This window comes from Sciurus carolinensis, chromosome 5 (assembly GCF_902686445.1).
Source record: "Sciurus carolinensis chromosome 5, mSciCar1.2, whole genome shotgun sequence".
NCBI classification, from domain to species: domain Eukaryota; kingdom Metazoa; phylum Chordata; class Mammalia; order Rodentia; family Sciuridae; genus Sciurus; species Sciurus carolinensis.
In genome coordinates this window covers 150,935,908-150,950,157 of record NC_062217.1, presented here as the reverse complement: position 1 = coordinate 150,950,157, position 14,250 = coordinate 150,935,908, and the positions used below count along the sequence as shown (strand labels likewise).

Here is a 14,250-nt window from a genome sequence, read left to right as displayed (position 1 = left end):
TTTATTAAAAGTCCATCCAACAAATTTCTTGAGTGCCTATTATTTGCCCTGGGGAAACAGTAGTGAAGGAGACTGCCATGGAAGTCCCAGCCCTCCTGGAGTTTAGATTTTAGTTGGGAGACATGGGGCAACAGGCAAATAAATAAAGAGAAGTTGTCATAAGTCCCACAGTAGGAGTAAGAAGCTGAGATAGAAAACGGGAGTGAGGTAGTATAGCACAGAGTGTGGGGCTGAGAATTCGAAGAATGAAATCCATGAACACAAGGGTGAGAGCAAAGTAATAAGTTTTTTTTTTTTTTTTTTTTTTTTTTTTTTCTTTTTTGTGGTGCTGGGGATTGAACCCAGGAATTTGTGCCTGTGAGGCAAGCACTCTACCAACTGAGTCATCTCCCCAGCCCAAAGTAGTAGGATTTATTAGAGTAATGATGCCCCAGAGAGGGTTGTCAACATCCAGCAGGCCAGTTTCACCATTCTTGAAATGAGAGTAATGGGTTTTAACTTTAGTGTTTATAATTTTACAGTTACTCCTCCCATTTAATTGGGGTTAGTATCAGTACTGCAAGTCAGCGTTATACCCTATCTGTCCTGGAGGTGACGCCTCATTATCTTAACTCAGGTTCTTCTGTTAGAAGTAGTACTTTTGCAAAATACTAACAGGTAATAGTTACAAAGTGAAATTAGCAAGAGTAAAAACACACTTGATTTGTAAACCTGATAGACACAAGAAATTATCTTGATAGATAATGTTATGGAAAATTCAATGTTTGCTTTGTCCCTGATGTCAGTCCAATAATGATGACAAGGTTTTGAGAAAAAGGAAAGTTTTTATTTTTTTGTTAGCAAAGGAGAAACAGGTGACACTAACTACCAAGGGAATAATGTGCCCTTAAAAAGGTGAGTAAATGGCTATATTCCAGTTGTACCCTATCCAGGGTCATAAATTGTTTGTAGTTTTGAGAAATAGTCATTTTTTTAGATCTTTTGTCACCACTGAAATCTGAATTACTTTATTCCTATGGTGTGCATGTCCAAGGACAGACAACTTGTCCCAGAATGGAAAAAAAGGTAATTTTCCTTCCCTCAAGGTTAGGGAGGAGGAGATGGAGAAGAGAAAGGAAAAAAAACTGTCAGTTTTAAAATAAGATGCAGTGGTGGCAGGGTAACAAGGACTATGCTTGAAGCATGATGTGGAGCAGATCAAAGTTTTAAGGAACCCTAGTTGTTTTTAAACATAAATGATTAGACTTTTTTCTATATCAGTGTATTAAAAGTTGACTGTAGGGTGCTGGGGATATAGCTTAGTAGGTAGAGTACATGCCGGTCAAGTACAAGGTCCAGGGATCAATCCTGGGGGAAAAAAATCTTAACTTTTACTGTGCCAATTATAGTCAACTTAATCATACACAAACTTTTCAAGATTTGCCTTTCACAAACCTTATGTAACTTACACACTCTATAACTTGTTTATATCCGTAGTTTTGTCTTTTCTTTGATTTCAGACTTTAGGCTGGGGATGTGGTTTAGGGTAGAGCACTTACCTGACCTGTGTGAGGTCCTGGGTTTGATTCCCAATATTGCCTAAATAAGTAAGTAAATAAGTCAACAAAAATGACAAAAGTCATTTTGGACTGTAAGACAAAAGTATTATTTTACCCTACAAGATACTTTCTCTTTCAGAAATATTTATTTTTCTCTTAATTTTTCTTAAGAATATATATTTTCCAAAATACTGGGTGTACTGGTGGTATGCCTACAATCCCAGTGACTCTGGAGGCTAAGGCAGGAGGATTGTGAGTTCAAAGCCAGCCTTATCACCTTAGTAAGACTCTGTCTCCAAATAAAAAATACAAAGGACTAGGAATGTGGCTTAGTATGGTTAAGCACCCCTGGGTTCAATCCCAGTACCAATAAATAAACAAACAAACAAACAAAAGATTTTAAAATAAATAAAATATTAAAAATAATAAAAGGACTGGGAACACACCTCAGTAGTGGAGTTCTTTCTTTGCAAATGTGAGACACTGGTTTGATCCCCAGTACTGCAAAATGAAAAACAACAACAACAAAAAAACTAAATAGATATTTTTAGAGTTAAAATAGATGGCTGGGTGTGGTGGTGCATGCCTGTAATCCCAGGAGTTTGGGAGGCTGAAGCCTGAGGTTCAAAGCCAGCTTCAGCAACAGCAAGGTGCTAAGCAACTCAGTGAAACCCTGTCTCTAAATAAAATATTAAAAAATGCCCCTGAGTTTAATCCGTGGTACTCCCCCTCCCCCCAAAAAAAGATAAAAAATTAGATGTACTACATACCTATGTCACTGATATTTTGGTAGTGGGAATTGAATCCAGGAGACAGGGTCTTGCTAAAGTGCTAGAGGCTGGCCTCCAACTTGCAATCCTCCTGCTTCAGCCTCCTAACTTGATGGAATTACAGGCATGCACCACTGTACCTGGCTCCTTTAATTTTTTTCTGGGGTGGGGGTACTGGGGTTTGAACTCAGAGGTACTCAACCACTGAGCCACATTCTGAGCCCTTTTTTTAATATTTTATTTCAAAACAGGGTCTCACCGAGTTCCTTAGGACCTCGCTAAATTGCTGAGACTGGCTTTGAACTCGCAATCCTCCTGTGTCAGCCTCCAGAGTTGTGGGGATTACAGGAGTGGGCCACCATGCCCAGCCTGCTTTGATTTTTTTTTTAAGCTTGGAGAATCATTTGCATGTTGGTAAGCCCTCTCAAATTCCTGTTTTAAACAATTCAGGTTTCCATAAATGGTAAGCCCCACAACATTAAGCTATGATTTGTATTCCCTTCCCTCTCTGTATTCTTAGGTCCAGGCACTTGCCGTCTCTCAACTTCCCCCATTTTTGAGAATCTACATGGCTCGTAGATATTCCTCCCCGTCTTCCACCTAGGCCTCAGAAATGCCCCTGGCTGCACACAAATTTATCCCTATCCCCAGTCAAAGTGAGGAAGGAGGGACCCTGACTACAAGTTTTTAGAAAGAGGTGCCGCCCCTCAGTGCAATCCAGCACCCCACCTCACTCCCAGCCCTGTGGGTATAAAGCCTGCAGGGAACCTGAACGCTCTCTTGTTTGATCTTTTCTTTGAACTTAACCCTTAGAAGTGCAGAACCCATAAACCACCTTGCTGTTCATCTGGTTCAACCCTCTAAATTTACGTTATGCCAGGAAAGTAGGGCCTGAATGAGGGAGTGATTCACCCATGATCACACAATAATAGGTGGGAATCCAGAGCTCCCAGATCTCAGCCTGGGTTACCTAGCCCTGATCCCAGCGTTCGCATCCTACTAGTCTTGACCTAGCCCTGATCCCAGCGGTCGCATCCTACTAGTCTTGACCCAGACCTACTCTCCGGATCACCTGGTCTAGAGCCCCTCACTCAGGAAGGCCTGACTGACCAATTTCAAGTTCTACTCCAGGCCACAACTACACTTACATTTGGATAGTTCCCTTTCTACCTAAGAGAAAAGAATAAGAATCATCACCTCGGGGCTGGGGAGATAGCTCAGTCGGTAGAGTGCTTGCCTTGTAAGCACAAAGCCCTGGGTTCGAACCCCCAACTCATTAAGTTTAATGTTCACAAAACTTTAAGTACACATAATTATTATTTCCACTGACAGATGAGGAAACTGAAGCCCATAGATGTTAACAACCCAGGGCCTGGGGAGATAGCTCAGTCGGTAGAGTGCTTGCCTTGTAAGCACAAGGCCCTGGGTTCGATTCCCCAGCACCCAAAACCAAAAAAACAACTTACCCAAAGTTATTCACTGAGAATGTACCAAGATTGTACCTGATGGGCCTTAACCTCTAGGTCACATCACCTCTTCACACATTAGACACATTCAACACAACAAAAGGAAGATTTATTAAAGAACTACTATGTGCAGAACATTGGGGTAAATACTATGAGGGTAGGGGGCTCATGAACCCAGCCTCACTGGGGTGGAGTGTGGGGAATTCCTTCTCTGTTGGGGAGTTGAAAGAAAAAAGCTTCTTGAAATAGGCATCTGAGAGGAGATTTGAAGAATATATAGGATTCCAACAGATGCAATGGGAAAGAAATGTCTCAAGAACTGAGGAAGTATCCAGCGGGAATAAAAGCAGGAGCACAAAGCAGCAGAGTCTTATGGGAGGGCAACAATGATAGAAGATTAGACTTGAAAGCTAAGTGGAGGTCATATCATTCAAGAGTTTAACAGTAAAAAGACTTAGGGAGTCATTGAAATCTTTAAGTAGAAGAGTAGCCCAAGTCACAGTTAATAAGATTTGGTCAGTGGACAGGATGTGTACCTGCAGGAGCACTTGTCTGGAACGCTGTGACCTGGAGCTATAGCTTCCCCAGTGCCTTGGTATTGGTGTGGCACAGCCGGGCACCAGAACTGAGTCCCTAGGACATTTGCTAGAGCTCACGGCCTATGGAATTCAGTTCTCAGAGCCAGGTGGCCAAAGTTCTCTCTGCCTGCAAGCTACTCTCTCATGTTTTCTTGTGGGAATTTCCCCCATTCCCCAAATGAGGAAGTAGAGGCCCAAAATGGGACCTGGAATCTCAAGACACTTCCTACCCAGGGTTGAGGGGTGCTGAGCTTGGAGCTAAAAATGGGGACTCACCGCTAGGGAAATGGACAAGGGTTCCCAAATTCTATCAGGAACTGGAGTAGAGTATAAAGGGAGGGGCTCAGGGCCATAGCAGTGATTCTGTCCCCCAGAACCTGAATTTCACTAGCCAGTTCTGTCATCTCCTGCCCAGATGTGTTCCTGGTGGAGCCAGATATGGGGCTGGAGAGTTGAGGTCCAGAAAGTGCCAGAATATGTACTCTTGAGAAGGGCATCTCTGCAAACAGAGGCTTCCTGAGCCAAAAGGGATCTCCAAGATAGGAGCCCAGAAGTGCTGCTTTCTCCAAATCTCCCACCTGAATGAAGGTCTTTAAGCATTTGGAATAACTGAGTAGAGGACAGAGTCCCTGGAAACACACTTTAATTTTCTGTAAAGTTAAATTGACAGTTGGGTGCTGTCCTCACTCACAGGGCAGAGGTGAAGCCTATCCCTGGGAAAAAAAAGGAAAGCCAGGCTGGCAGCCCTGCCCCAGCCCCACTGAATCCCCAGTAAAAGGCAGCACTTACTCATAAAGCCTCCTCTCTGGCGCTTCTGGGACTGGATCTGCAGTAATGCTCTGGGAAAGAGCTCCTTAAAAGGCCCCCACCCCACCCCAGCTCCTCCATCCCCGCCCCATGCTGGCTCTTCTGAGAAAGGAGGAAGGTGTGGGAGGGTTAGGCACCCTGCCCAGAGAGCCCTTTCTGACCTCAAGCCAGAGCGGGAACCCCTTCCATTCTTCCAAGTATCTCCTTTCTCAACTAAGTCTCTGACTGTGCCCCCTCACACTCCCTCACCAGCCTGCTGGTTCTTTCTCTGCTCTTAATGCCTGGAACATCTGCCTTGGGTGCTGAATTCAAATCCAGTTCCTCATTCTGAGGCAAGACAGTGAGGAACTGATGTGCCAGGGGACGCTTCAGCATAGCTTCCTAGCTTTTCCTGCCAGCCAAGGAGAGTCCTGCACTCAGGCACTGATGGCAGAATTCATTCGAGGAATGGAGAAGAGGAGGCGTCGCCCTCCTTCCTTCTCCCTGTGTGGTGTAAAGCAGCACTCTAAGGGCAGGTGGAGTCAGCTCCCTTCTTGGGGATGGAGATACTCAGATCTAATCAGAGGCTTAAATCAGGACAGTTGTGGAATCCTAAGCAGGGCAAGAGTTCCATGGAGCACTCCCCACCTTGCAATTTGAATGTCCTCGTGTCTGTGGTGGTCCCTCTCCTCAGTCTACCTTTTGTCCTTGGGTCCCAGAACCTGACCCCTGCTGCAGAGAGTTGGGTCTTCCCACAGTTTGAATTGGGAATGGAGGGGACTCCCCCTGAGAGATCTTTCCCATTTCCCTTCCCTAAAAGCTCAGGAAGTTCTTTCTGCTATCCAAGAAACAGGAGATGGGGAGGGGGAAGGCATAGCATCAGAAATAGCTGCAGGGGGTGTGGGCTGGAGTTGTGGGTCAGTAGTAGAGCACTTGCTGAGCATGTGTGAGGCACTGGGTTCAATTCTCAGCAACACATGTAAGTAAATGAACAAAATAAAGGTCTATCAACATCTAAAAAAAAAAAAGAAAGAAAAAGAAAAAAGAAATAGCTGCAGGGGTCTCCTCCCAGAAATAGTGGCAGCTCTACTGAGGAAACCTGAAAGTTCCAGAAATAAGGGTGGTAAGAGGCCATCAGTATTGTGCAATGCACAGGAGGGAGGAGGACAAGGAGGGGAGCCCTGGCAGAGGGCTGGGCCTGATAGGGGTGCCCATCACCCCCTTCCCAGGGGCCTCTCTGGATAGAGTTCAAAGTGGCTGTCACCCCATCCCTTATTAACCCCAGCAGCTCCAGGCTGGCTGCGGCAGTGTTTTTATGGGAGAAGCCTCACCCAATGTGCCCCTCCCTCCTCCTTCTTGTTCCCTCCCAACAACCAACAACCTGCTCTTCTCTGAAGCCTGTGGTAAGGGACACAGGTGGGAAGACTGAGCAGTAATCCCCTTTCTCCTTATCTTGGCACTGCCCCTGTCCCTAGGGGAGAGAAGATGGGACTTTCTCTCTTAGACTGTGAGCTCCCAGAGGACAGGGACAGTTTCTGGGTCCTCTGTACCCTACAATGGAACTAACACTGAAAAGGGGCTCATTCCTAATGATTAGGATGGACTAACTTATCCCAGTCCAAGGGGACTCTCTCCCTTGTGGAGTTCCCAGGAATGGGTGGCTGTGGGTTCCCCACAGGGCAGTCCCAAGAAGCTGGGCAGGAACAGAAAGAGGAAGCTGAAGTCTTGATGGGTCCTAGTGTGTTGCTGAACTGTCCTAGATCAGCTGTCCTGCTAGCATGGGCACGAGGGCCCTGGTGATGGGTGTAGTCTGTAGGCCATCCTGGATCTGGGCTCAGATACACCCTGACCCCGGGACCTGCTGCGTACCACCTTCCCTATAATCTCCACCCCCAATTACAGGGACATATTGGGGAAAATACCTGTTAAGGCGAAGGGTCAGAAAGACAACATGGGGAAGTCAGTCCCTAACAATTAACTGAATGATAGGACCTGAAACGGGTGGAGGCTCTGGGATTTGGGGAAGAATACCAGGTCTTGCAGTAGGGTCCCTAGATCCAACCAGGAAGCCACGAAGTCTGTGACAGGGCAGGAGAAACACAGAGGAGCTAAGGGAAATCTACAGAATATCAGGGAGGAGATCCTGGGGGCGAGGAAATAAAGCGGATAGGAAGAACACAAGTGTGACAGAAAGATTCTGGGCCTCTGGCTGACAAGGAACAAGGCAAGAGACAGTCCCTGCAACTGTGACTCCACCCATTGGCGAGACCTCCACGAGTCAGTCAGTGGTCCCTACCCGCAACAAAAATGGCCGCCTCGGGAGCCGATCCCAAGCCCTCTGACACTAGAGAATGGGTACCGAAGCCCCGCCCTGTTACGGGCAATTTGCCCTTCTGAAAAATGGCAACCTCAGCGTCTCTGAAAGTGAACCGCTCTAGGCCCCGCCTTTGATCTCGTTGGTGGGGCTGGGGGATGAGAGCTGCATCGCGCGGGACAAGTCGCTGGCAGCGCCCGACGGAGCAGGTGATTTCCCCTCCAGCCCCTGGCCCAGGGCTAGGAGAGTCGCGGAGAACATTAACCCAGGGTGCCCGTCCTGTGTCCTCCCACGGTACCTTCCCCGGGGCTCGCCAGACTCCCTTCTCTGGTTTTCGCTGTGGCCTGTATCAAGGCATATCCAGTTTGCTCAGGCCTGTCCCTTCATTTGTCCCCCAAGGCCGCAACCGCATCCCTCAGGCCCACTATTCGGGGCGCTTATGGTGTCCCACTAGCGGTTTCAGGGAGCTCTTGCTTCCAGGGTCGGCCATCATTGCGATACCACTTCGTGTGCACCACTCTCTCCCCACCCGATTGTGCCCCCGTCTGAATTTGGAAGGTGGAATCTCTTTTTCCCTTCAATGTCCTTGGTTCCTTTAAGGCCTGACTTGGGGAGTAGGGGGAAATAGTATCTTCTGGCGCCTTCGTTATGGGTCTAGGACCCCAGGCGCAAGGCTTTATAGGTGCAGGAAGAAGCAGTGAAGACCTCTGTGCTAGACACCCCCCCCCCCCCCCCCCCCGTGCTGACGCCCTGAGTTCCCCAGGACTCATTCCACACCGGTTTCCAGAATTCCTCCTCCCACATGACCTGCTCCCCTCTACTTTTAGTATCTCCTCACCCCAAAGGAGCAGCATGGTATTTCTCACCCTAGTCTAACTTACCAAGAGGGTCTGTGTTGAGCATCTGGAGCGGGCAGGCCTGTGCTTGGCCCTTAGAAGCTCTCGGGCCAAATGGGGGCAATGAAGATGGGGTAGGCAAGGTTGGCAGTGGAGAGAAAGTGAGTCCCGCAGAATGGGACTTGAAGAGACAGAGGGGAGAATGTTTCGAACAGGGAGAATGGTGTGAGCAAAGATTCTGAAGTAGGCAAGACAGCTAGTCAGACAGGGGAGGATCATAGGCTTGGACCACACCATTGGCACCATGAGAGATTGTGTGATTGTTAATAGTGAGGCTTCTGGAGCCAGACTAACTGGGTGCGAATCTGCCATTAGTTTGCTCTGTGACCTTGGGCAAGAAATTTAACCTCTCAGTGCCTCTATCTCTTGCTGGTAAAATGAGATAATTTCAGTATCTACATTTTAGGGTTATTTGAGGGTTATGTAAAGTGCTTTGAGCAGTGCCTGGTAAACAATCAGTAAATGCCAACTTTTTACCATCATCAGAGGTGTTTAAGCAGAACTCAGAACAGGATGATAGTCACATTTCACCATTGATCCCTGATTTGGGACCCCCAAGAAGTAATGACAAACCAGTTCAAAAGCTTAGGGGAAGATGACTTTTCATTTGGGAAAGATGAGGAGTTTCCTGGTAACAACTCTCTGGCCCCCAGACATTGGTTAGAAACCCAGAGACATCAAACATATCCCTGAGAAGTTTCTTCCCTAGAAATTGGACTTTCTGGGCCTGGGATTGTGGCTCAGTGGTAGAGTGCACACCTAGCTCCCATGAGGCACTGGGTTCGATCCTCAGCATCGCATAAAAATAAGTAAAATAAAGATATTGTGTCCCATCTACAACTAAAAAAAATTTTTTTTTTTTAAAAGAAATTGGGGGCTGGGGAGATAGCTCAGCTGGTAGAGTGCTTGCCTTGCAAGCACAAGGCCCTGAGTTTGATCCCCAGTACCGCAAAAAAAAAAAAAAAGAAAAGAAATTGGATTTTCCTGAAGCAGCCATGAGCCTTTCCAACAGAGGTTGCAAGACTGCTGACAGCAACCAGGGTCTAAGGGTGTTTAGTCTCTGAAGGGTCATCCCCTTGGAGAAGCTGCACAAGGAGATCTGGTATGCCTGGCCCAAGCTGTTTTGCAACTCCTGAAGGACCTATGGCTAAAGTTTTGAAGCAAGAAGCAGGCATCTTCCTTGTAAAGTGAGGTCACTCAGTCCTGCTTTCCAAAGTGACCCCTGTGTTCTCACAGCAACTCTATGTTACTGATCAGGGAACCAGGCAACTGTGATCATAGATGGTAACCCTGTCCAAACTCTCTTGGAAGTCTTAATATCCCCCATCCCAGGTAGCCCTTAGAATAGGCACTAAACTAAGGGTGACCAAGAGTTAAATCTTTTCTCTCTCTCTCTCTCTCTCTCTCTTTTTTTTTTTTTTTTTTTTTTTTTTTTTTTTTTTTTTTGGTGGTGATGGTGGTGGTGGGAATTGAACCCAGGAACTTGTACATGTTAGGCAAGTATTTTAACATTGAACTGTACCCCTAACTCTGGACTTAAATTTTAACTATCACAATCAACTCAGGTGATTGGGCAAGTTATTAAATTCACTGGGCTTCACTTTCTTCATCTGTAAATTCATGTTTATTGAGTGCCTACTTCATGGGAGATGCTGAGTGTGCACTGGTGAATAAGCCAGGTGTATAGTTTCTGCCTTCATGAAGAAACATTAAACATTGTCCACATAATCAGTTAACTATAGCTGTGAAGGATCCTGCTACATAAGGAAAAGTGTTGTTTGTAATGAGGGTATAAGATGGTAGTGATCAGACCAGTTCTAGAAGGTCAGGGGTTTGAAGATTCTCAAACTGAGAGCAGGCCAGAATGGAGGGGCATGATCCTGGAACTGTCATGGGGAGGATGGTTAGGAACCTCTTTGAAGGCAAGAACTGGGGCAAAGTGGAAGGAGAGAAGTAGAGATGTGTCAAGAGAGAATGGTCAGCGCTTTGTGACTGGCTAAAGGAAAGTAAAGGATAAGATGATGTCAAGGATAATCCCAGACCTGTGGCAGTAATAGCTTGCACACCTAGACATACATTTAGGGAGGATGGTCCTGAAGGAATAAAAAACTGGAGAGAAGTCACTTTAGGACATGTTAAGTGTGAGGTGCTTATAAGACATCCACATGACCATGTCATGGAGGTAGAGGCAAAAGTTTGTAGCTTGGAGGAGGAGACTGGATTGGAGAATCGGACATTTGGGAATTGCTAACAGAGTTGTTACTTAAGAATGTGGGCCCAGTGAGATCTTCCAGAGAGAGAGAGGGCATGCAGAGTAAGGAGAGAGTAGTGGCTGCTAGCCTGAGGAGGGTGGCAGAGAAGTGGGCAGACAGGGAGCCAGGGAAGAAACAGCCAGAGAGGTAGAAGGAAACAGAAGAGTGGGAGGTATCAGAAACCAAGGTGGCATTATCAAAAGGGCAAGTGTTAGGTGAAACCATAAGAAAGTGCTCCCCCTTTTGGTAGCTCAGAACCCGGAAAAACTGGCAAGCATGTGTTTCAACTTTATTAGACCTGAAACCTGAAAAAGGAACTAGCAACCTTAGCTGGAGAAATGTCAGTGGAGATTTTGGAATAGAAACCAGCCTGGAGGGAGAAGTGGATAGAATGGAGAATAATAAAGCATTGGAATTGATAGGATTTAGTGAGTACAGGTGGAGGTCAGAGAGGACAAAATCAAGGGTAATCCCCGTTTCAGATTCTGCAGCAAAATGAGTGGTGTGAGCTTAGTATTTGAAGGGATGCACACATATTGGGAAGGTATGAGTTTGGGGTGGGTGGAAGTTGAGGTATCTCTGAGCCTTCCAAATTTGAGGATGAGCTGACATCTGGACCTGTGGGTCTGCATGCATTCCTTACCACCTCTGCCTCTCTTACTCCCAAATAGAGTCTTTTGGGAGTCAAAAGTGTGTAGAAGTAGATGAAATAAGTATATTTACAGAGTACCTATTCAGTATGAACATTTTCCTAGGTGCTACGTCTACACCAGTGATGAAGACAGTTCCTCCACTCTTAGAACTTATAGGACACTCTATAGGACAGATATTAGGCAAATAAACATAAAATAATGCGTAAGGGGTGAGGGATTGTGGAAAATAACTACTTTTGGTAGGTTAGTTGGGGAAGACCTCTCCGAGGGGGTTAACATTTGACCAGAGCTCCTGGTGGCAGTGAAGGCATGAGCCCTGTAGATGTGTACAGGTGTAGGCAGGAAGATGCTCATCAGGTTTGAAGAACAGTAAGGAGGCTGTGGTCAGGATGTAGGAGTATGGAGGGAGTGGTAAGGTTGGGGTGATGAGAACGGGCCAAATTGTATGGGCTTTGGGGGCTCCATAAGCCTGGGGAAGGAGGATGCAAAGTCTTCTAGATGGCACCAGGCTGCTGAAGGGCAGGGACTGGGCAAGAGAGAATCCATGAAAGACTCCCCCTTCCTTTTGGGTCCCAGAGCCAGAAAAGCCCCTTTGTGCAGAGGGTGGGTGGCTAGACAATGGGGCCCCTTGTGGTTGGACTTGGGGGCCAAGTGTTCCCTTAATGATGAGATTCCTCAGTCAGGAGGCATGTGACCCTAAGAACTTGGCTTCTTGCCAGAGGGTCTGGGCTTGCTGCTGGGGAATGGTATGGGGGGGAGAAGTGGGGCCCTGGAGGGTAGAGAGTCGGCGGGGGCAGCTCTATCCAGAGACTTTCTGGAGACAGTGCCCTGTTCTGCCTTGAGCTGGAGGTGGTGGAAATGGGTGGTGGAAGGGGCTGTGACTGCTTCGGGGAGCTGGGAGGGCAATTCAACAGATGATTCCCATAGCAGGAGGGTGGGGAGGAGCCACTGCCCCAGGTCCAGTGGGCGAGGGCAGGCAGAAGAAGGCTTGGTAATCCTTTGTCTTGTGTCCCTTCAGAAGAGGAGAGATCATGGAACTGGAGAGGATTGTCAGTGCAGCACTTCTTGAATTTGTCCAGATGCACCTCCCGGAGGCTGACCTCAGGTAGAGAACCAGCCAGGGTGAGGCTGTTGCTGCCAGGTGGTGCTCTGGGCCCTGGCCAATGACAAGGTGGGTGGGAAGCACTCAGCTGTGTTCCTGAGATTGGGAGGTCTCATTTTGATTTGCTGAGATGGCCTTTCCTCTCATCCTGTCATTATCGCTTTTATTGGACAGATGGAAAACCCAAAATCTGAGGAGGGGAATATTCTCTGGCCTCAAGGATTGAGGCCTAACTCAGACCCTATAAAGCCAAAGACTGGAGTCTCAGGCTAGGTGGGGGTCCTGGAAGTAACCAGGGGCTTGTCCTGTCCTCTTCCTATAGTGGCTTGGATGAAGTTATCTTCTCCTATGTGCTTGGGGTCCTGGAGGAGCTGGGCCCCTCAGGTCCATCAGAGGAGAACTTCGATATGGAGGCCTTCACTGAGATGATGGAGGCTTATGTGCCTGGCTTTGCCCATATTCCCAGGTGAGGCCTGGCTGGGACCAAAAGGATGGGGGAATGGCTGGTTGTGTGGGGTGGGCAGAGAAGTCCTCTCACTGCCTTCCTTTTCCTTTCAGGAGCACAATAGGGGACATGATGCAGAAGCTCTCTGGGCAGCTGAGTGATGCCAAAAACAAAGGTGAGTCTGGGATTTGGACATTTGGGGGATTCCTGTCCTCCCCCCATGCCCCTGCCAAACCTGATGCCCTCTCTACCTCTTTAAGAGAACCTGCAGCCGCAGAGCTCTTGTGTCCAAGGTCAGGTTCCCATCTCCCCAGAGCCCCTGCCACGACCTGAAAAGCTTAAAGAAGAGACCAGGTCTCCTGTTGCTGCTGGGGACACCCAGGACGAGGTACTGGTAGAGGAGGGTACCAGTTAGTGACTTTGGGGATGGGAAAGGAGGAAGTGCTGCCTTTTGTCAATGTTTGTGCCCACAGGCAGCTGGCGCTGAGGAGGAGCTGCTTCCGGGGGTGGATGTACTCTTGGAGGTGTTCCCTACCTGTTCAATGGAGCAGGCCCAGTGGGTGCTGACTAAAGCTCGGGGGGACTTGGAAGAAGCTGTGCAGATGCTGGTAGAGGGGAAGGAAGAGGGGCCTCCAGCCTGGGATGGACCCAGTCAGGTATCCTGTCCTAGCCCTGTTCCCCAACCCACACAGCCTCAGCTGCATTCCACCTCCTTGGGGTTAGGTGCCCAACCCCTACTCATCCCCATCTGTTTTCCCTGCTGGTGCCATTGGATCTACACTAGACCTTTCCTTTCTGCAGGACCTACCCAGGCGCCTCAGGGGCCCCCAAAAGGATGAGTTGAAGTCCTTCATCCTACAGAAGTGAGCCTGGGCTGGGCTGGGCTGGGCAGGAGGGTCTTCCCAGGGTGGCAGGAGCTTCATCCAGCCAGTTTTTGGCAGGTACATGATGGTGGATAGTGCAGAGGATCAGAAGATTCACCGACCCATGGCTCCCAAGGAGGTAAGAGGGTTGGGGGCAGCTGGGGATGTGACGTCAGGGGTACTGGCTTCTGGCTTCTTCTACTCACTGCCTGATTGCCCAACAGGCCCCCAAGAAGCTGATCCGATACATTGACAACCAAGTAGTGAGCACCAAAGGAGAGCGATTCAAAGATGTGCGTAATCCTGAGGCTGAGGAGATGAAGGCCACATATATCAATCTCAAGCCGGCCAGAAAGTACCGCTTCCACTGAGGCACTTGCTGGACTCTGCTGGAGCCTTCTAGGCTCAGATCCCAGAGGGATGCAGGAGCCCTACACCCCACACAGGGGCCTCCCTTACTCCTGTCCCTTTCCCCTTCCCCTTCCCCTTCTCTACTTGTTGCTCACAGTGTTAACCTACTCTCAAACCTGCCTCCAAGGGCACAGTAAAGGGGCCCAAGGAAGGTGTAAGTGCATTCTGGTCATTTT

At 48.1% G+C, this 14,250-nt stretch overlaps 1 protein-coding gene across 3 annotated transcripts; it reads left to right on the top strand.

Annotated features, from left to right (window-relative positions):
- Window positions 1-7,523: 7,523 nt before the first annotated feature.
- On the top strand, window positions 7,524-14,225 carry Cuedc2 (CUE domain containing 2). 3 transcript variants are annotated; one of them, XM_047552956.1, is made up of 10 exons: window positions 7,571-7,661; window positions 9,828-9,844; window positions 12,272-12,358; window positions 12,678-12,821; window positions 12,914-12,975; window positions 13,061-13,188; window positions 13,274-13,456; window positions 13,602-13,663; window positions 13,742-13,802; window positions 13,888-14,225. In XM_047552956.1, exons 1-10 carry the CDS (start codon window positions 7,611-7,613, stop codon window positions 14,032-14,034), a joined length of 942 nt encoding a protein of 313 aa, XP_047408912.1. In that variant the 5' UTR covers window positions 7,571-7,610; the 3' UTR covers window positions 14,035-14,225. The 3 variants fall into 3 exon arrangements, with proteins under 3 accessions (XP_047408913.1, XP_047408912.1, XP_047408914.1); XM_047552957.1 differs by lacking the exon at window positions 9,828-9,844 and having other exon boundaries at window positions 7,524-7,661; XM_047552958.1 differs by lacking the exon at window positions 9,828-9,844 and having other exon boundaries at window positions 7,594-7,661; window positions 12,275-12,358.
- Window positions 14,226-14,250: the final 25 nt, after the last annotated feature.

Bases quoted from the DNA above. Each gene is read 5' to 3' on its own strand.
- Cuedc2 (XM_047552956.1), top strand. From the start codon at position 7,611: ATGAGAGCTGCATCGCGCGGGACAAGTCGCTGGCAGCGCCCGACGGAG. The intron at 12,359-12,677 runs GTAGAGAACCAG...CTCTTCCTATAG, and splicing joins CTCCCGGAGGCTGACCTCAG to TGGCTTGGATGAAGTTATCT. The intron at 12,822-12,913 runs GTGAGGCCTGGC...TTTTCCTTTCAG, and splicing joins GGCTTTGCCCATATTCCCAG to GAGCACAATAGGGGACATGA.